This window comes from Panthera tigris, chromosome A1 (assembly GCF_018350195.1).
Source record: "Panthera tigris isolate Pti1 chromosome A1, P.tigris_Pti1_mat1.1, whole genome shotgun sequence".
Taxonomy (NCBI): domain Eukaryota; kingdom Metazoa; phylum Chordata; class Mammalia; order Carnivora; family Felidae; genus Panthera; species Panthera tigris.
The window spans coordinates 198,481,369-198,499,923 of NC_056660.1; the positions used below are offsets into that span (position 1 = coordinate 198,481,369).

The 18,555-nt window shown below is 42.9% G+C and overlaps 1 protein-coding gene across 3 annotated transcripts; it reads right to left on the reverse strand.

Moving 5' to 3' along the window:
* Positions 1–1,674: 1,674 nt before the first annotated feature.
* FST (follistatin) lies at positions 1,675–7,793 on the reverse strand. Of its 3 annotated transcripts, none has more exons than XM_042994937.1 (6): positions 7,645–7,793; positions 5,586–5,777; positions 4,936–5,154; positions 4,377–4,601; positions 3,481–3,708; positions 1,675–2,520 (listed from the first exon to the last, which is right to left on the reverse strand). In XM_042994937.1, exons 1-6 carry the CDS (start codon positions 7,727–7,729, stop codon positions 2,438–2,440), a joined length of 1,032 nt encoding a protein of 343 aa, XP_042850871.1. In that variant the 5' UTR covers positions 7,730–7,793; the 3' UTR covers positions 1,675–2,437. The 3 variants fall into 3 exon arrangements, with proteins under 3 accessions (XP_042850871.1, XP_007076720.3, XP_042850877.1); XM_007076658.3 differs by having other exon boundaries at positions 3,481–3,711; XM_042994943.1 differs by having other exon boundaries at positions 2,434–2,782; positions 3,481–3,711.
* Between the last annotated feature and the right edge of the window lie 10,762 nt (positions 7,794–18,555).

An 18,555-nucleotide genomic window follows, 5' to 3' on the forward strand; every position in this document is an offset into this window, starting at 1 on the left:
CAAAAGCCCATCCCCAGTGGCATGCCAGTAGCTTCTGGGCACTGGAGAAGTTATGACCCTGTCTTTGCTGGGGTTAATGGCAGCCTGTTGGTCTTCTGCACCTCCCTTTCACCTTTCCCTGGGAAACTGGGGCTGAAGGCTAACAAACCCTACAGGTTCCCAGTCATTATATAAACTGCCTACCCAAAAGGCCCTTCCGCCTCCACCAAATTTGGTGACCACAGTTGAGAGCCAAGAGTCTCCTATAATCATTTTTAATAGTTATATTAAGGAGGGTTTTCACAACAGGGACATTTAAAAAATTTTTTTGTTTTTAATTTTTATTTATTTTTGAGAGAGAGACAGAGCACAAGCAGGGTAGGGGTAGAGAGAGACGGAAACACAGAATCCAAAGTTGGCTCCGGGCTCCAAGCTGTCAGCGCAGAGCCCAACACAGAGCTCGAAACCACGAGCTAGGAGATCATGACCTGAGCCGAAGTTGGACGCTTAACAGATTGAGCCACCCAGCCACCCTAAAAGATCCAAACTTAAAAGGATCTTGGGTCATGGTTTTTGAAAGAAAGATCGTTATCTACTTGTTGAGCAATGTTGGCAATATTGACTGTTCTTTGCTCTTTCCCTCCCACAGACCCAGTCTTCACTTCTTTGCATCTTGCATTCCTTTGATATTTTTAATACACTTAGGCAATGAATTAGCACTCAGTGGATTGAAAAATTGTATTACCTTGTTATGTATTATGTGTAAGGACCACTAATTGATGCCAGTATGAAATCTTAGGCTCTAATAGTGGGACTCGTCTGTCTTAAAGTAACCTGCAAAATATTGACACACAGTCGAGTGTCATCACTTAATCCTGATGAACCATGCATGTGGTTGTGGAAATCCACCTCTGCCTCATCCTCACCCCGAGTCCCAAGAACTCCAACACTAATGCCTAGTTCTGTAGTTGATATTCTGATTTCTAGAATGTGCTTGTCAAATATTAGGCTATTTTTGTTTTTCCTTGGGATGCACTTTGTTTTTTAAAGATCTATGATCCATTTTATTTAGATGAAGGAAGATAAAGAAAGGGTTCCCCTGCTATGGAGAAGACCATATAAATGGACAGGCAAGATGATGGTGCTTTTAGGTATGTAGTAACTCCTGTCAAGGGGTTGCTGGACCTCAGATCCCTTTATGTGTCAGACTCCACTGAGGTGATTTGCAATTTACCTTGCTTTGGAGCTTCTATTGTCCTGGCTCACTCTATTTCTTAGCAAATATATCATATGCACTTTAACTCAAAAGCCCAAACGACTTCTCTAACATCAACAAATGAGACCATTGGCTTTTTAAAATTTTTTTATTTTTTCACTCATCATTTATTTACAAATACACATTATAACTTTTATATACATTGCACATTTACATGGTAGAAAAGTACAAAACTATATATTTAAATGAATTTATATTTAACTTGCCATGTTTGAAAATATAAAATTGCATCAGAAAAAAGTATTATGAAAAGCAAGAAACTTGAACTGATAAAGCTTTGATATAACTTTTAGCGACACGTTGTTTGAAAAGGAACTAATTTAAAAGGTACAGCAGAGTAGCTTACAGGAAACACCTAACAAAAGGTTGAATGTATAGCATTCCCTTCCTTCAGTCTCCGGATACCCATATCAATTTCTTTGGATTTGTAACATCTTAAAAGTACATTATTAGAATTCTAACATTTCTATCACCCCTTCTCTCCCAAATCATGACAAGAGAACTGAACTAGGAGTTTCCTCAAAGATGTATCCTCTGTACCTTCTATTTGAGTCAGTTATAATGCCTTTTGGTCAGTCAAGATTCCTTGTAAACAAAACCCGAGGGATCATGTATGTACAGAACAGGCAGCAGAGAATCCAATAAATAAAAAAACATGACAGAAACTGACATGCAAGTTTGTTAAAGTGGAAAAGAGTCTAACAACAGTGAGATGAAGGGAGACAGATGAGTGAGTGAATAGTAAGGAATGGACTTAAATGGTTTACAAGGAAAAAAAAAAAAGCTTTTACTTTACAAGCAAGAGACCTCACAATAAATAACAACTGCTCTTCCTTTCACGAATAAATTTCTTCAAAAACAAGGTGTACAGTCAACCAGACATTTTATGTATAAATTATAAAACATGACACAGTATAAATAAATGTCTACAAGTCTCAACTATGGGCCTCATCCAGTAGACCTCACAATGACTGCCTCTCCGTGTCCAATGAGTAACAAGGTGGCCTGGGAGAGAGCTCTAGGACAAACGTCCTTTATGTATAGTTTTCCCCCCAAATAAATAAGCATACACTTATTTACAGTATGGACAATATATTTTTTCTTTTCTTTTCTTTTTTCTTTTTTTTTCTTTTTTTTTTTTTTGCCCAAAGGCTATATCAACACTGAACATTGGTGGAGGGTTTACCACTCTAGAATGGAAGATATAGGAAAGCTGTAGTCCTGGTCTTCATCTTCCTCTTCCTCCTCGGTGTCTTCCGAAATGGCTAGATGGGGGAATACAGGGGAGCTGTTGTTTAAATATGGACAACAACAGCGCAGAAGCAGCTCAGTGTATGTTTTCAAAGCCCTCTGAGACAGCCATATTACAGCGTTGCATTTTTATGTGACTTGCAGTGAGATGCTTTGTTTTTGGCATCTGCTGTTATGCAATAAGTTTAAAAAACATTTTTTTTAAACATTATCTATGAAGTCAAAAACTGCAGAAAGTTCTGAAGAATCAATGGCTCAGGTTTTACGGGCAGATTCCTGAAATTAGATAAAAAGCGCTCGTGTTCTAGGTATAACTGCTTTGGGTCCTTAATTCAGAGTTAGTAGAGGCAACTGCGAAAAGCAGCAGCCCATGTGTGATAATATACAGCTGTCTTTGAAAAAGAAAAAAAAAACAAAAAACTTTTGAAGCAGTTAGTTTAGATTCAAGTGTTAATAAAGCAAACGGCCAAGCACATTACTACAGCAAAAGAATTAAGGGCAAATGACTAGAGCTAGGTTTTTAGAGGCAAGCCCGTTGATGATCATTGGACAAGTCCTAATGCTGGGAAACATTCCAGGGAATTTTTCTGTGGACCACTGAATTGCTGGTGAAATTTAGCAGCTACCTAATTTAAATTTTTTTTTTTAACGTTTATTTTTGAGAGACAGAGACAGAGTGTGAGCGGGGGAGGGGCAGAGAGTGAGGGAGACACAGATTCGGAAGCAGGCTCCAGGCTCTGAGCTGTTAGAGCCCCATGCGGGGCTCGAACCCACGAACCCACGAGCTGTGAGATCATGACCTGAGCCAAAGTCAGTCACTTAACCGACTGAGCCACCCAGGTGCCCCTAGCAGCTACCCAATTTAAACAGAAATGGGCTTATATTGGAAGGTTTTCGTGCTTTTGAGGTCTCCGTTCCCTAGGGCTTGCCTGGGAAGGCCTCACATTGCGGCGAAGGTTAGAAACTGTACTTACAGTTGCAAGATCCGGAGTGCTTGACTTCCAGCAGCACACCTGAGGAGCAGGCAGCCTCCTTCATGGCACACTCACTGGCGTAAGTGGCATTGTCACTGGCACAGACAGGCTCCTCGGACTTACTCTCGGGGCACAGCTCATCGCAGAGGGAACACCGGCCTCTGCCAACCTTGAAATCCCATAAACACTTTTTTCCACCAGTGCACTGGATATCTTCACAGGACTTTGCTTCTAGGATATAATACACCTGTGATGAGTAAATTGCTTTCCCTCCTCTCCCTGTTTTTCCCTTTCTTTAGTCCTCTGTCAGTAAAGACAAACATATAGCTTATGATTTGCTAACAGGATAATGGAGATCTCATGCAAAAATGCTTGACAATAAAACTGAAACTTAAACACACACGGTCCGTACACTTCCTACTAGTACACAAAAATAGTATTTTGGGGGAACAGGTTACCACAGTATCCTGGAATTAATAAGGATTTCATTATTTCCCTCAAGTGAAATCTTTTGAAAAATAAAGAATTGCATCAGTATTAGAATCTGATAACAGATTTTCAGTAACTGTTAAGCAATTATTTCTTGCTTACAGCAAGTCTAGCACCTAAAAAATGTGTAAAATTGAGTGAATTCTAAGTTTTCCAAGACAGAAAGTTGTTTCCCATTTCTTGCTGGCATTTCAACATATATGCCAATGCTTCCAGAAGATAACTGTTTCCTTGAGGAATGCTGTGGTTACCACAGTTTACCCAAACTGGAGACTAGTTCCCCCTTTGGTGAAACTATGCCTTACGGGGCGAATTTGGGCTTATTTGATTGACCTCACAGCTTTACCAGTAGAACTAGCCTTTCTGACCATGTTTCCACTTTTCCTTCCTTAATCCAGAATACCTACTGATACACTTTCCCTCATAGGCTAATCCAATCGATCTGCCCAGTAGGCAGGTAGCCTTCCTCAGGTGACAGGCACTGGAGTAGGTCACTCCATCATTCCCACAGAGATACTGTTCAGAGGAGGTGGGCTCTGGGCAAATCCGGTTACACGTCACACAGTAAGCATTGTTAGTCTGGTCCACCACACATGTGGAGCTGCCTGGACAGAAAACATCCCGACATGTCTCTGAAATAAAGAAGGAAAGAAATACACATTAATAATAGGCACTTCCTGGCTGTTCGGGAGTGAGCATTTGATATTATCAAGGAAATCATAAAAGGAAGCACCCAGCTTTTCAACAAGCACTTTGGGAACCCAGTGGTTTCAAGAGAAAATCTATGACCCTAGGTTGGTCCCGTCTGAGTTCTTAAGAAGTCTTCAGAACATTAAAAAAGTCTGCTTTGTTTTGCATCATCATCATTATTAGGCTCTTAGGGTGGACAATACCACACCCCAGGGGTCTTCCAGTGGGTCCACCTCAGGTGGAAAGCTGGAGGGGGGGGAACCAGGGAGGACCTACTTTTACATTTGCCCTGGTACTGGACTTCCAGTTCCGGCTGCTCTTTACATCTGGCCTTGAGGAGTGCACATTCGTTGCGGTAGGTTTTCCCATCCAGCCCGCAGACTGGCCCTTTCCAGGTGATGTTGGAACAGTCTGGGGCACAGACGCAGCGGGGTTTGTTCTTCTTGTTCATTCGGCACTTTTTCCCGGGTCCACAGTCCACGTTCTCACATGTCTCTAAGGGTTGGAAAGAGGGATGGATCAAAGCCAGGGCCAGGCAGTATGCAAGTCAGCCAGGAGGGCTGTGGAGGCCTTGCAGGACCCACCCTGTGGCCAAGAGTTCCCGCCAGAGGGGTCCAGCTCTCTCCTAGTAGTTGAGGAGGGGGTGGGGATGGGGGTGGGGTCAGTGGTCTGCACCCTATACTCAAATCTCTCTCAAAGAGTGCGAGTTGGTTGGCTCCACCACCACACTTGGCCAGTAAGTCCAGGAACCTCTGGCAACCATGTTTTGCCGGCAGTGTGTACCAGGCAAGATTCAACCCGAAAGTCTTACCGGGACTGCGGGAAGATAGAGGGAACCCACGAACGCACCCCAGCTGGGCAACGGGGAAGGTGAGGATAAGACGCCCTCTACTGAGGGCCTGGAAACTGGGGAGGAAGAGTCCTACCTTTACAGGGGATGCAGTTGGGGGCGCCCCCGTTGAAAATCATCCACTTGAAGAGCGTGTTGTCATTTACATCCTCCTCGGTCCACGAGGTGCTCAGGCGGCCGGTGCTGCAGCACTCCTCCTTGCTCAGTTCGGTCTTGTACAGGACCTGGCAGCGGCCGTTCTTCGCTTGGCGGAGCCAGCAATTCCCAGCTGCGAGGAGACAGGGGTGGGGAGGTGGGTGAGCGAGAGGAGAGGCGGAGTAGGGGGAGGGAGGGGGCGAGGTGGCGAGCTTGCGAGGGAAGGAGGAGACCCAGCGGGGATGGGGCGGGAGTGACTGTGGAGGAGTAGAGAGACATGGGAGAGAAAAGCAGAAAATAAATGGAAGGGAGTGAAGGGGTGGGGAAAGGGGGGCGGAGGAGACGGTTGAAGAGGTGGGAGGTGGGTGAGGGGGAAGGAGAGCGAGAAGCCAGAGCGCCCCAGCCATATCAATGTCAGTTACCAGTGACCCAGACACAACACGTGCAGCTTGCATTGACTTTTACTAGACTGTTTACTTTTATTCGTCCCATTTCATAACCTGCAGCGACTCGAAGAGCAGATTAAAGAACCTGACAAAAACAGGATGCGACGGATGTTTTTACATGTTGGTTTCATGTAGGCGGTACGAGTATTATTTGTGACAGAGGTTAAGAGAGTAGGAGAACTTGAGAGAGGGAGAGACCGACAGACACACACAACAGGAACAGATCAAGCAAAAGGCACTTGTGAAAAATGAAAGCAAAAAAGCAGCCGGGCCCTGCCCGGAGCTGCCCCGCGCGGCCTCGAGGCGCAGCCCGCCCGCCCGGCCCGTTTTGCAATCCGCCAGACCCAGAGGACGCCCGCGGCCACCGCGGTCTTTCGAAATCTCCGAGGGCAGCTTTTCTCGGCGCCCACGTCCGCGGCACCCAGGCAGCGCCTCGCCCCGAAAGGTGAGGGCGGCGAGGGGGCAGTGCCCAGGGGGACAGCTCACAACACACTCAAAACGGTAACGCTAAAGAAGGAAAGTTACACGTCTGTCTCCAGGAAAGTGTAGGGGAAAAAAGAACAGGGGAAGGGGCGGCTTCCTACTATTTCACGGCAACATATACCTAGCTCATACCTACCGAGAGAAATCTTTGCAAGTACTTTCCCCTCCCCCCCCTCCCCCCGCCTTCCCAGGTTCGCGTTTGGGTCAGGAAGTCTTCTTAGGAACCATCAATACAATTTGAACAATCATTGGACCGCAAGCTGCTATTATTATTATTTTTAAAAATTGTGTCCGAAGACTCACTGCAATAAATTTGATTAAAAAAAAAAACAAAACCAAACTTTAGAAATTTGCTCTTAATGCATCTCAGAAATTAAAGAAGTTGTGAGGTCCTTCCTCGCTGTTCTCCATAAAGTTAGTCGGAGGAATGAGGCACAGAGAAAAAAAAATTGTGAACTACTCAAAACACTCCGGGGTAAATTTTTTTTTTTTTTTTTTTTTTTTTTTGCGGGGTTGGGGGGAAGGGGTTGGAAGAAGCATCCACTAGGCAGAAAACTACTTCCCTCTAAAATTTTCAGCACCCACATCTCCAAGTTTGGGCAAAGTTGCTGAAACCACGTCCCCCGGCCACTGAAGAAATTTCAGTATCTACCCCCATCCCCCAGTCATTTTTTAAAGTATCCAAAAGATGTGGGAGGGAAAGAGGTTACAGTGCAAATGGATCGACTGAAATCTCCAGGCTACTGATGCCTGTCCCCTTCTTCAGAGCCAAAATAGGGGAGATAACATCTAAACTCATTATGTCCAGAACTTGGAGCATCTAACCCTAACTACTGAGAGAGGCTCCAGCTTACTCCCTTTCCTTTTAAAGGATAACCGCGCTCCCAACTCGGCTGGCAGTCCGAAAGTGTCACTGCCTTCAGTTTTCCCACTCCACTCCATCCCGGAGTCGCTAAGTTGGTCCAAAATCTTCCGAGAGCAGCGTTGCTTAGAACAGACCCGGTGCAGACGACAGTAAAGTACAAACCCCTGCCCGCAGCCGAGCCTCCCAGCGCATCCCCCCTCGCTTACCCTGGGCGCTGCGGTCCTCCATGAACTGGCAGAGCAGCAGCAGCAGGAGGCACAGCCCGCCGGGCTGGTGCCTGGGACCGACCATCGTGGGGGCAGACGCGGGGCGAGGAGTGCGGCGGCGCGGGGAGCGGGCGCGGCGGCGGGTGGCTCGGGCGAGCGGCGCGCGTCGCAAAGGCGAGCGGCGGAGGGCGCAGCGATCCCGGCGCAGCCCCGCGCTCGCCGCCGGCCGCCCGCGCGATTCAATGGACGTCAGAAGCCGGGCGCAGCCGCGCTTTAAATCTAGACGGGGGTCTCCGCGGTTTGCGGTGGGCGGTCTCCCAGTGTGTGGGGCAGTGGGAGGGCGGCCGCGAGCAAGGGTGTGCGCGGCTCCTTGGGGGTGGGGAGCTTTTAAAAGTTCAGTGTGAATCAGGTGACATTTCCCACCTTCTGGAAACCCTTCCCAATTATCTGTTGGAGGTGCCCGAAATCAAAGCGGCAGGAGGGGAATCGCCGAGTTCTTATTTGCGTAGGAGGGAGAGGGAGGGGGAAGGCGGCCGGGCGGGGGGTGGGGGCGACGCTTCGGGGGTGGGGAGTGGGGAAGAACACCCACTTCAAGTCCTGCACGCCGCCGCTCGCAGGCAACGCCGGCGCGTCCGGGGTGGCGTGTCTGTGTGAGTGTGAGTGTGTGAGAGAGTGTGTGTGTGTGTGTGTGTGTGTATGCAGGGGGGCGCGGTGGGGGCGCTGGAGGAGGAGGCGGCGGCGGCGGCGGGCGGAGCGGAGCTGTGGTGGTGGTGGGGGGGGAACCCGGGAGTTTGTCTCTCCTCCCGCTCCTCCGCTCCAGAAAGACTTTGCAAACGCCCAGAGAGCCCGGAGCTGCTGAAATACCCGGGTGGCGGCCGGGTCGGAGCGCGCTGGCCCCGCCGCTCCGCCGGGGCGCGCGGCAGTTTTAGGCCCCCGCAGCCTGGGCGCGGGACCGGCGAGGTTTTGTGTCTGGGTCTGTGCGTGCCTGACTGTGCGGCCACCCCCCGTCCGGAGTTGGGGCTAAGAACCCCAGCGCCGGCGCCTTCCACCTTGGCTGAGCGGGGCCGAGACGCGGCCCTCGGTCTCGACGAGTCACAAGCAAACAAAAATGTTTAACACCTCGGGCCCGGCCTCCCCCCCGTCACAGTCTCGCCCTCTCCCTTTCTTTTCTCCCCTTTCACTTCGCGGCGTCTGGAGTCGGAGCCTGGAGCGGGGGCGCCGACGTAGGCGGTCTGCCCCCCCTCCCCGGCTCGGAGACTCCCCAGTTTCTGTCCTGTGTGCCTGTCTGTCTCTCAGTCTCCTTCTCAGCTCGCTCGCTCTCCCTCTCTCTCTCTCCCTCTCTCTGTCTGTCTCTCTCTCTCTCTGTCTCTCTCGGTTCGCGGAATAAAAAAGATTGCAACATCGATAATGAACTTCTGTAGCCTCAGTTTATTAAGCACAGTGCCTGGCATTCTTCGCTGAAAGTTGGCGGGTCTCTCATTTATAACATTTTTGGCACTGCTGAATGAAACTGAGGAGGCGATATTTCCTTTTATATAAAACGATTACTTCACGGAAAATGCTATATTGTTTATTCCAAAGCTGCCTTTTAAATTTCCATTCTTTTCGCTTCTGGAGCCCGAAGGACAACAGACAGCGAAGTATGCAGACAAAATTCTTGGACATTCGCAGGTCACTGGGATTTGTTCTTCCACGGATTTCAAATCCGCCCCTCTTCGCCCTCCCTCAAGCCTCCCCCCGCCAGACTGCCCCCCCATTCCTGCTTTCGCCCTCCCCCCACCCAACATCACCCCCCCCCCTTTCCACAACTGCAAATAACTCAGTGATAACAGATTTTTTTCCACCAACTGCAGGAGATAGTGCTAATCTTTTAATAAAAGATCCCATTACAATGGGATCTGTCTGGACAGACTATAATAGATCCCGAAATACAGCCGTGCTAATATTAGAAGACAGTTGTTTGGGTGCCTCTCAGACGGGCCCAAGCCCCCCTTTGAAAGTGGGCATGAATCACAAAGCCCCGCGGCCGCCGCACCTGCACCGCGCGCATTCGGTGCAGCAGGCTGGTAAAAACGGGTGACCTCGCCGCTGCTTTTCGCTTTATAATTACCGTCCTGAGGACGGGAGAGGAGGGGTGCGGGCGGTCTGGGGGTGGGGGGCTGGCTTTCTGCTGACTTCAGACGGCTCTGGGGTCTCCACATCCTTCTTAATATTTCCAGATTTATTCTTTCTCTCTCTCTCTCTCCTCCCTCTTCTCTCTTTCCCTCCCGTCCGCCCACTCCTTCTCTTTTCTCTTTCCCTCCCTCGTCCCCGAGTCTGCTCAAACTCCCCCCTCCCCTCTTTCTTTCCCGTCTTCCTTTCTTTCTTCCCTCCAACGCAGCATTAATGTAGAGTTGTTTAGTGCCCTCTAATGGCAGACGACATTAACAATTAATAGCAAACTGTCCCCATTGCAGGAGCTGCCCCTCAATGGCAGAGTTCCAAAGTTGAATTTATTTCTTCTTTATTCAGGGAGGTGGATATAGTGCTTATATATAGTAAAGTGCTGGAGGGAAACTTTGCTTGCTTCCCTTCAAGTCTTTTTTCCCCAGGATAACAGCCGGAAGAAAGGGGAAAGCTAACAATTACTGTTATTTGACTTTTGTGTGCGTGTAAAAATTTGTCTTAATAGCAGCAAGAGACACAGCTTTTGTTTTAGCTAGGCTTATCAAACCATGTATCTAGAATTGGAAAATAAGTTAGATATTCTAAATACATAAAAGATCTTGGCTGGTAGATGGTTGGATCTTATGGCAGTGCTACCAATAGCCATTGAAAAACTTTAAGACCCAAAAGTAATTATATGAACTTGTATTTGTCCCCTGTTTAAAGACATTTATTGTTCCCAAATCTACTGTAGTCCCTTAAAGTTTGGAAAATCTAATTGCAGTTAGATTTTACAGCCTAGGACCATACAAAACATTAAAATTTTACTTGTGGTTGGTCATATATGAAGTCATCTTGCTTAGAGGAGTGTAAGACAACATTTTAATCCATGGTTTATTTTCCCAATCCTTTTGGAAAGATGATTCTAGAGACCATCATTTCTTCATATTTTATAACATATAACAATGAAAATGGTGATGTAGCTTGCATGTTCTTATTAGATTTAACTTGTTCAATTACATGTACATATACAGTATGTTAATATAAAGAGAGCATAACAGTTATATGCAATATGGCTTTTTGGGGGGGGATCTATGTGACTAAATAAAACTTGTAATAGAGTCAGTTTTGGGGGGTTTAATAAAAATATTTATCTGGATTTTTGAGCAAAAGTATTTGGTTTATGTAGGTAGTTAATTTACACGTAGAGAGGCAACTGGTGTAGTAAACACTTTCTAAATTCATTTAATCCAAGGTGTGTCTACACAATTCTGTATGATGGATAAGAAGTAAAAATTCTGTTTCCATTTTATTTTTTGTCTACGTAATGCCAAATACTCGGACTGGTCATTTGACAAAATCAAGTGCATTGACTAGTTGCTTTGGCATCATGTAATTGTCTAGGCTGGCCCAAACAGACACAGGAGCTCTCCTTGTAAAAAAAAAAAAAAAATGTCACCTCTCATAAGAGTGCTCCAGTACTAGAGGCAGACCCAATACAGGATTACTTCTCGCCCCAGTGAGGGTGGCCCTGCAGGTCAGGGTTGAGGTCACTAGCAAACACACTGTGGAAAACACAAATGCTGTGTTGCTTTTGCCCTTGTGAATAAGCAGCTTGGTGTTTGTTTAATGATACAAGCTCATCCTGTTTTTCAGCTGCACCTTGGATAGTATTGATCTGTTTGGGAGAATGTCTGCTCTGAATCGGCACAGATCAGTCATCAGAACTCTTGTTGGTCTGGGTTATCTTCTGGCCAATTCAAGGAAATGAGACATAGGTCAATACTGGTTCCATATGGGCCTCCTATGGGCATCAACAAGAGACCCATCCAATTTCTGTGGTATGAAATGCTATCACACCTGTTCAATGCCATCACAGAAAAACAGCTGCTATTTTTTTTTTTTTTTTTTGCTGTTTTATCTCCTGTAAATGTTAAATATTGGGTTTGTGGATGTCTAAATGTCAAGGGGACATTTTAAAATAAAAATGCCTTCTTTCATTTTTGTTGTATGCCTCTAAGTTTGACTTCTTATTTTTTTCCTTTCTGCTCTGCCAAAAAAGTAAATGTAAATTATGAGAAACACAATAGGACCACTTTGTAACTGACTTTCTGGGCAGCACACAAAAAGACTGCTGTTCTCTGATTGTTTTTTTGTCAGCTTCAAAAGCTGTCTTCCTTCTGAAGTTTATAAATTTAAAATATTAGAGTTTAGCAAATGATTCAATCTAGCTCTGAAGATATCTACTTGAAATCATATGATTGTTGTTTGAGACCAGAACTGACCTGGTTAAATTTCAATCTCTAATAAGGGAATATGTATGGAGGGGGTGGGATGAAGTTATGTATGGAAAATTTGAAAGTCATAAACTGTGTAGCTTTTATTTTTTGCCTTAAAGTTAAGTGTTCGATTTTTTTGAAATTAGGTGTTTGGCAAAATGAATATTAAAATTTCAAATGCAAAGAAATAATCTTGTAGAATTTAAACACTTGATAAGTAGGCTGAAGTGATTTTAAAATCAGATTTTGTTCTTCTAGGTACATAAACATCTACTTAATGCGTCATGGTTTGAAATTGTGCAACTTCATAGGCTAGAATGAGGATTTGAGGTAGGGTGGGGGATAATAGTTCTGTATTAGCTGAATTGTTGCAGAACTAAAAAGTTAAGAAATGTGAGTACATAAAAGCAATGTTTATCCAAGATGTCCAAACCAATTGATTAAGTTTTTAAAAAAGTCATTAGAATATAAGTTTTTAATATAGTACTGAGAAAACAATTGATTACCTGAACTTTTCTCTTTTCACTATTGCATTGATGTTATGTAGAGCCAGTCATCATGGACATCTAGTTCTTTCTGATACTACCTGTCTCTGTATAACATTTTTTTTAAAGATTTTTTTTTGTAAGTAATCTCTATACCCAACATGGAGCCTGAACTCACAACCCTGAGATCAAGAGTTGCAAACTCTACCCACTAAGCCAGCCAGACACCCCTTTGTATGACATTTTTTAAAAAGTTTATTTGTTTATTTTGAGAGAGAAAGAGAGAGAGAGTGAGGGAGTGCATGCATGGGTGAAGGAGGGGCAGAGAGAAAGGGAGAGAGAGAATCCCAAGCAGGCTCTGCAGTGTCAGCACAGAGACCCATGTGGGGCTTGAACTGACCAACCATGAGATCATGACCTGAACTGAGATCAAGAGTCATGCTTAACCAAATGAGCCAGGAGCCCCTAGCACTTAAAAAAAATTTTTTTTAATGTTTATTTATTTTTGAGAGAAAGAGAGAGAGAGAATCAGAAGCATGCTCCAGGCTCTGAGCTGTCAGCACAGGGCCTGACATGGGGCTTGAACCCATGAACTGTGAGATCATGACCTGAACCAAAGTCGGACGCATAAATGACTGAGCCACCCAGGCGTGTCTCTAGCACTTTATTTTTAAAGATTTAAAAAATTTTTATATTATTTTTATTTAAACATTTTTTAAAAAAGATTTTGTTTATATTTTTGAGAGAGAGCATGACTAAGGGAAGGTGCAGTGGGGGACAGAGAGAGAGAGAGAGAGAGAGAGAGAGAGAATCCCAAGTAGGCTCCATGCTCAGTGTGGAACCCAACATGGGGCTTGATCCCATGACCTTGAGATCATGACCTGAGCCAAAATCAAGAGTCCAACGCTTAACTGACTGAGCTACCCATGGGCCCCTAATGTTTAGCACTTTTAACCCCTGATACCATTTACAGGGGAGGAGGAGAGCAAATCAGTACTTGCTGTTTTGTTTTCTTACTTTATGATTGAAACAACATATCAATCAAAGTAGGAGCCACTTTCCTGGATTCTTCATTGGCTGAGGGTGAGTAGGCATGCTGTAGTTATGTATATTTTGGTTTCTGTTACCTCATTTAAGTTTCCATAGAGTGGCAGTGGTTTGCACATTTAATAATTAGGTGTTTTGTTTTGTTTTGTTTTTATAAATGTCTTTGTTTTTTTTTTTAAAGTTTATTCCTCCATCCTGAGAGATAGATAGATAGATGATAGATAGATAGAGCAGGGGAGGGGCAGAGAGAGAGAGAGAGAAAGAGAGAGAGAGAGAGAGAGAGAATCCCAAGCAGGCTCTGCACAGTGTGGAGCCTGATGTGGGGCCTGAACCCATAAACTGTGAGATCATGACCTGAGCCAAAACCAAGAGTTGGATGCTCAACTGACTAAGCCACCCAGGCGCCCCAATAATTAGTTTTTTTTTAAGTGTTTGCCTATTTAATATTGCAGTCAGTAGTTGATGATTGCTGTCTGATCATCCATGTTGTCATCTCTGCTTATTTTTTATTTAACATGAATCCTATCTCATTTCCGATGTCGAATTTGCCCCAAAAGTAAAATATTATGTTTATGAAAGGTCCAGAGTTCACAAGGCAGTTTATACATGACTTTAGACATCCTATTGCGTCTTTATATAAATTTTTAGTTAGTCATCTTTCCTCAAAGGGGAATTAATTCCAAATCCATTTTGTGTTTTGCCTTTGCACCTTTGTAAAAAATGAAATGATCTCATATGTGTGGATCTATTTCTGTGCTCTTTATTCTGTTCCATTGATCTGTTTGTTGATTTTATGGCATACCACATTGTCTTGATTATTGTGACTTTATAGTAAGTAATGAAGTCAGGTAGTATGGTTCCTCCAACTTTGTTATTTTTCAAGATTGCTTTGGATATTCTGGCTACATTTTCATATATATTTTAGAATCTGCTTGTTGAATTCTACAAAAAAAGCTTGATGGAATTATGACGGGGATACATCAATTTGGGGAGAAATGAAATTTTGACAATATTGAGTCTTCAAAACCATGAGCATGGTATATCTTTCCATTTACTTATGTTTTCTTTCATTTCTCTCAACTATGATTTGTAGATCTGTTTTGTATGTTGGCTGTCATTGAAAAACATGCTGAAGGATGATAAATGCAGTTTTCAGCTCTTTACCTCAAAATAGCTCAATGGGTTACAAAGATTTTCTGGTGCAGGGTTATGCTTGTCTCATTTCCTAAAGTTGATTGTCTATGGCCAGTCAAAAATGTATCTAGCATACTTCCCAGGAGTGGTATGCTAACTCATTAAAATCTGTTGCATGGATTCTTTTAGTGTTTCTCTTAGATTATAGTCACTTCTTTAAATGACCAATTTCTGTCACAATGACATTTACACTTAAAGAGTGTTAGAAATCAGGGTGCCTGGGTGGCTCTGTGGTTAAGTGTCTGTCTTCGGCTCAGGTCACGATCTCATGGTTTGTGAGTTCAAGCTCCACATCGGGCTCTGTGTTGCCAGCCTGGAGCCTGGAGCCTGCTTCAGATTCTATTCTCCCTGTCTGTCTGCCCTTCCCCTGCTCTTGCTCTGTCTCTCAAAAATAAATAAAACATTAAAAAAATAAAATGAGTGTTAAAAATGATCCTTTAATGGTTAGTGTTTTGTTGAATATTATTTTATCATTTTTATGTGAAAAAAAGTATCATTATTCTTAAGTTTAAGCAGTGGAAACATGCAGTTCCCATTGAGGCAACATTTGGGTAGCAGTTACTTTCTGCCTTTATTTTTTTATTGGAGTGTTATGGCATCTTTTCATTTGTCATTGCTCTCCCTGATTCATTCATCCTCCCCATAGTTTCCTTTCCTCTTATATCTCATTTTCCATCCACCAGAAGAAGTAGTACTATAACCTAAAATTGTACCTTTTGCAGCATGTATTGGTTTATTTTTTTTCATGTAAATGTTACATTTAAAAGTAAACTATACTTTGTATTGTTTATCCAACCGTACTATTAAATATTTAACAATGGGTTGAGGTCAAATGGTGATGACACAACATGTGGAAATACGGGACAGATGATGCATTAAGTGTTGAAATAAATTATTTCAACACATGGCGAGACTTGCTATTTTTTGGATTAGAATATGAATATATATATATTATGAACATTTGTAAAGGAATGACTTAGAGACAGTCTTGGTCAATGTGTGCTTAATAATCTCCCACCAATGGCCACTCTTTAGCAATATAAAATTGTTAGTATGTAAAGGAGACTCATTTATTTGGTTTTCCAATACATGAGATAAATGATTATTCTGAACTGGTCTCGTGCATTTTCCTTGCAAATAAGGATATGAAAATCATCAACAGGAACCATGTGTTAATGGCTCACATGCTGGGCAGATGGAAACACAGTGTAGAAGAACCATTTAGTTGAGATCATTTTGGCCTCAAGACTTCTAATCTTTGCTTTAGCAGAAAACATTGCTTTGGCCAGCCAGATGACACAACCATCACACTGTCAACATTTTCATTTTTGCCAGAGCACCAGATTTCCTGAAGAAATGTTTAGGCAGTGATTCCTAACTTTTTCTTATTCACAGTCCCTCTGAGAAGCTATTGGAAGATATGAACCATCTCCCCAGAACAGTGCACAGACACAAACACATATACACCCACCCAAAATTTTGCCTTCATTTTTAAGGAGGCCATAAACATTTAAAAGTCCATGCATAGATCCTCTAGGGTTCCATGAACTCCAGATCACAAACCCTGCTTTTGAAAGATTCAACTGCTAAATGGGCTGATTATTCTGCCAGTATACTCTAATCAGTCTACTTGCTTTTCAAGAACACTTCAGACCTCAGTCAGTGTTCCTTCTCTGGAACAATTCCATGTATTAGAGTGTCTTACAAAATTAAGCAATGTCACCATTATAGCAACTGTCTTGAGAGAGTTCAAAACAGACACACATACTCCAAAATACATCTGTCTATTATTTCGTTCTTTAATAGTATGTATTAAGTGCCTATTCCATGCCAGGCACGTGCAATATATCATCTCAATTTTCTTAACTATCTGTTCAGATATATATATATATATATATATATATATATATATATATATATATATATTTCAACACTGTGCTATGAGACTCATTCATACTGTTGTGTGTAACAGTTTATACTTTTTCATTAAATGAATGTATCACCATTTATTCATTCTGTTCTTGAAGTTCATTTGAGTTGATTCAGTTTTGACTATTATGATAATGTTGATATAAATATTCTTGTACTATATTTGGTGCACATATACACACTGAAGTATATACAATTAGGTCTATGCCTAAGAGTGGATTGTTGAGTCAGAGGTTCATCCATGTTGTTGTGAGCCAGTAGTTTATTCCTTTTTATTGCTAAACAGTATTCCATTTTTGTGAAAATACTGCAATTTGTTTGTTTACTTTTTGATGGACATTTGAGTCATTTCCAATTTAGGACTATTGCAAAAAAAAGAACATATATTTTCATTTCTCTTGGGTGGCTGTGGAATATCTAGGAGTGGAATTGCTGGATCATAAAATAACCATGTAGTTAACTTTATAAGAAACTGTCAAATGTTTTCTAAAGTAGCTATACTATTTTATACTCTTACCAGAAAAGTAGGAAGATTTTAGTCGCTGTGCCTCCCCACCAATATCCTCAGTTTTCCCAGTTTTAAACATTTGAGTGAGTGTGAAATGATATATCATTGTGGGTTTTTTTACATTTAAAAAAATGTTTATTGATTTATTTTGAGGGAGAAAGAGTGTGTGCATGAGCAGTGGAGGGGAAAAGAGAGAGGGAGAGAGTGAATCTCAAGCAGGCTTTCCGCTGTCAGTGCAGAGCCCAATACGGGGCTCAGTCTCATGACTGTGAGATCGTGACTTGAGCCGAAATCAGGAATTGGATGCTTAACCAACTGGGCCACTTAGGCTCCCCAACATTCTGGTTTTACTTTGAATTTCCCTAAATGACTAGGTGAGTACCTTTTTACGTGTTTACCGGCCACTTACATCGATTCTGTTGTAAAATGTCTGCCCAAGTGTTTTGCCCATGTATTTTATACCAGGTAGGTATTATTATCACCATTTCCTAGATCCCTCCAGAAAACATAAAAAAAGGCTGAGTCAGGAAAACTCTATAGCCCAGCATTTAGGGAGGGATTATTACTGTAGGATTTCCAAGGAGTAATGAGAAAAAGAAATTGCTCTGTGATTACTACTGTATTCTAAGCAATTTAACATAATTTTACAGATAATTTTTTTATACCTAGATTACTCATAAAATCTGCACTTGAAGCACACAAAATATGTTAACAAAAATAACCCCAAACATTTTTGTGGCTTAGTTTCCAATATAATTTCAACACATATTTATTAAATATCTGTTATATTCTCCAGATCCTGTGATGCGGATAGAGGAGCAAATATGATAAATCTAGTTGCAGCTTTCTTGGAATTTTGGAATAACAGAAAAGGCAGATATTAAATCAGTATGTGTAATAAATTGTGAAGAAGATGGCAGGGAAGATCTTCCTGATGAAGTGACATTTAGCTGAGACCTTACATTTGAGGAGGGGTTGGCCAGGAGAAGGTGGTGCTTGAGGGAGATAATGGAATAATATTTATAAAGTTCAGGAGGAAAGAGAGGAATCATTTGAAGAACTAAAAGAAATTTGGTGATGACCAAAGCACATACTTTGAGAGGAAGAGTGGAAATTGAGGAGATGGAAGAAGTTGATGGCACAGATTACGTAAACTATTGTAAAAACCTTGAGTTTATTGGTTTTCCAGAGGAAATCTATGGGAATATTTTAAGTAAGGAATATTTAAGTAAGTGCCATTTTTCACTTAAAAATGCTCTCTCTGTGTGAACTATAGAGATAGATATAGAAGGCACTAGCCATGGAGAAAGGCCAACTTTTAGAA

Bases quoted from the DNA above. Each gene is read 5' to 3' on its own strand.
- FST (XM_007076658.3), bottom strand. From the start codon at position 7,729: ATGGTCGGTCCCAGGCACCAGCCCGGCGGGCTGTGCCTCCTGCTGCTG. The intron at 5,778-7,644 runs GTAAGCGAGGGG...GTCTCCTCGCAG, and splicing joins GGAGGACCGCAGCGCCCAGG to CTGGGAATTGCTGGCTCCGC. The intron at 2,521-3,480 runs GTAAGTACAGTT...TCCCCCATCTAG, and splicing joins GCACTCCGGATCTTGCAACT to CCATTTCGGAAGACACCGAG.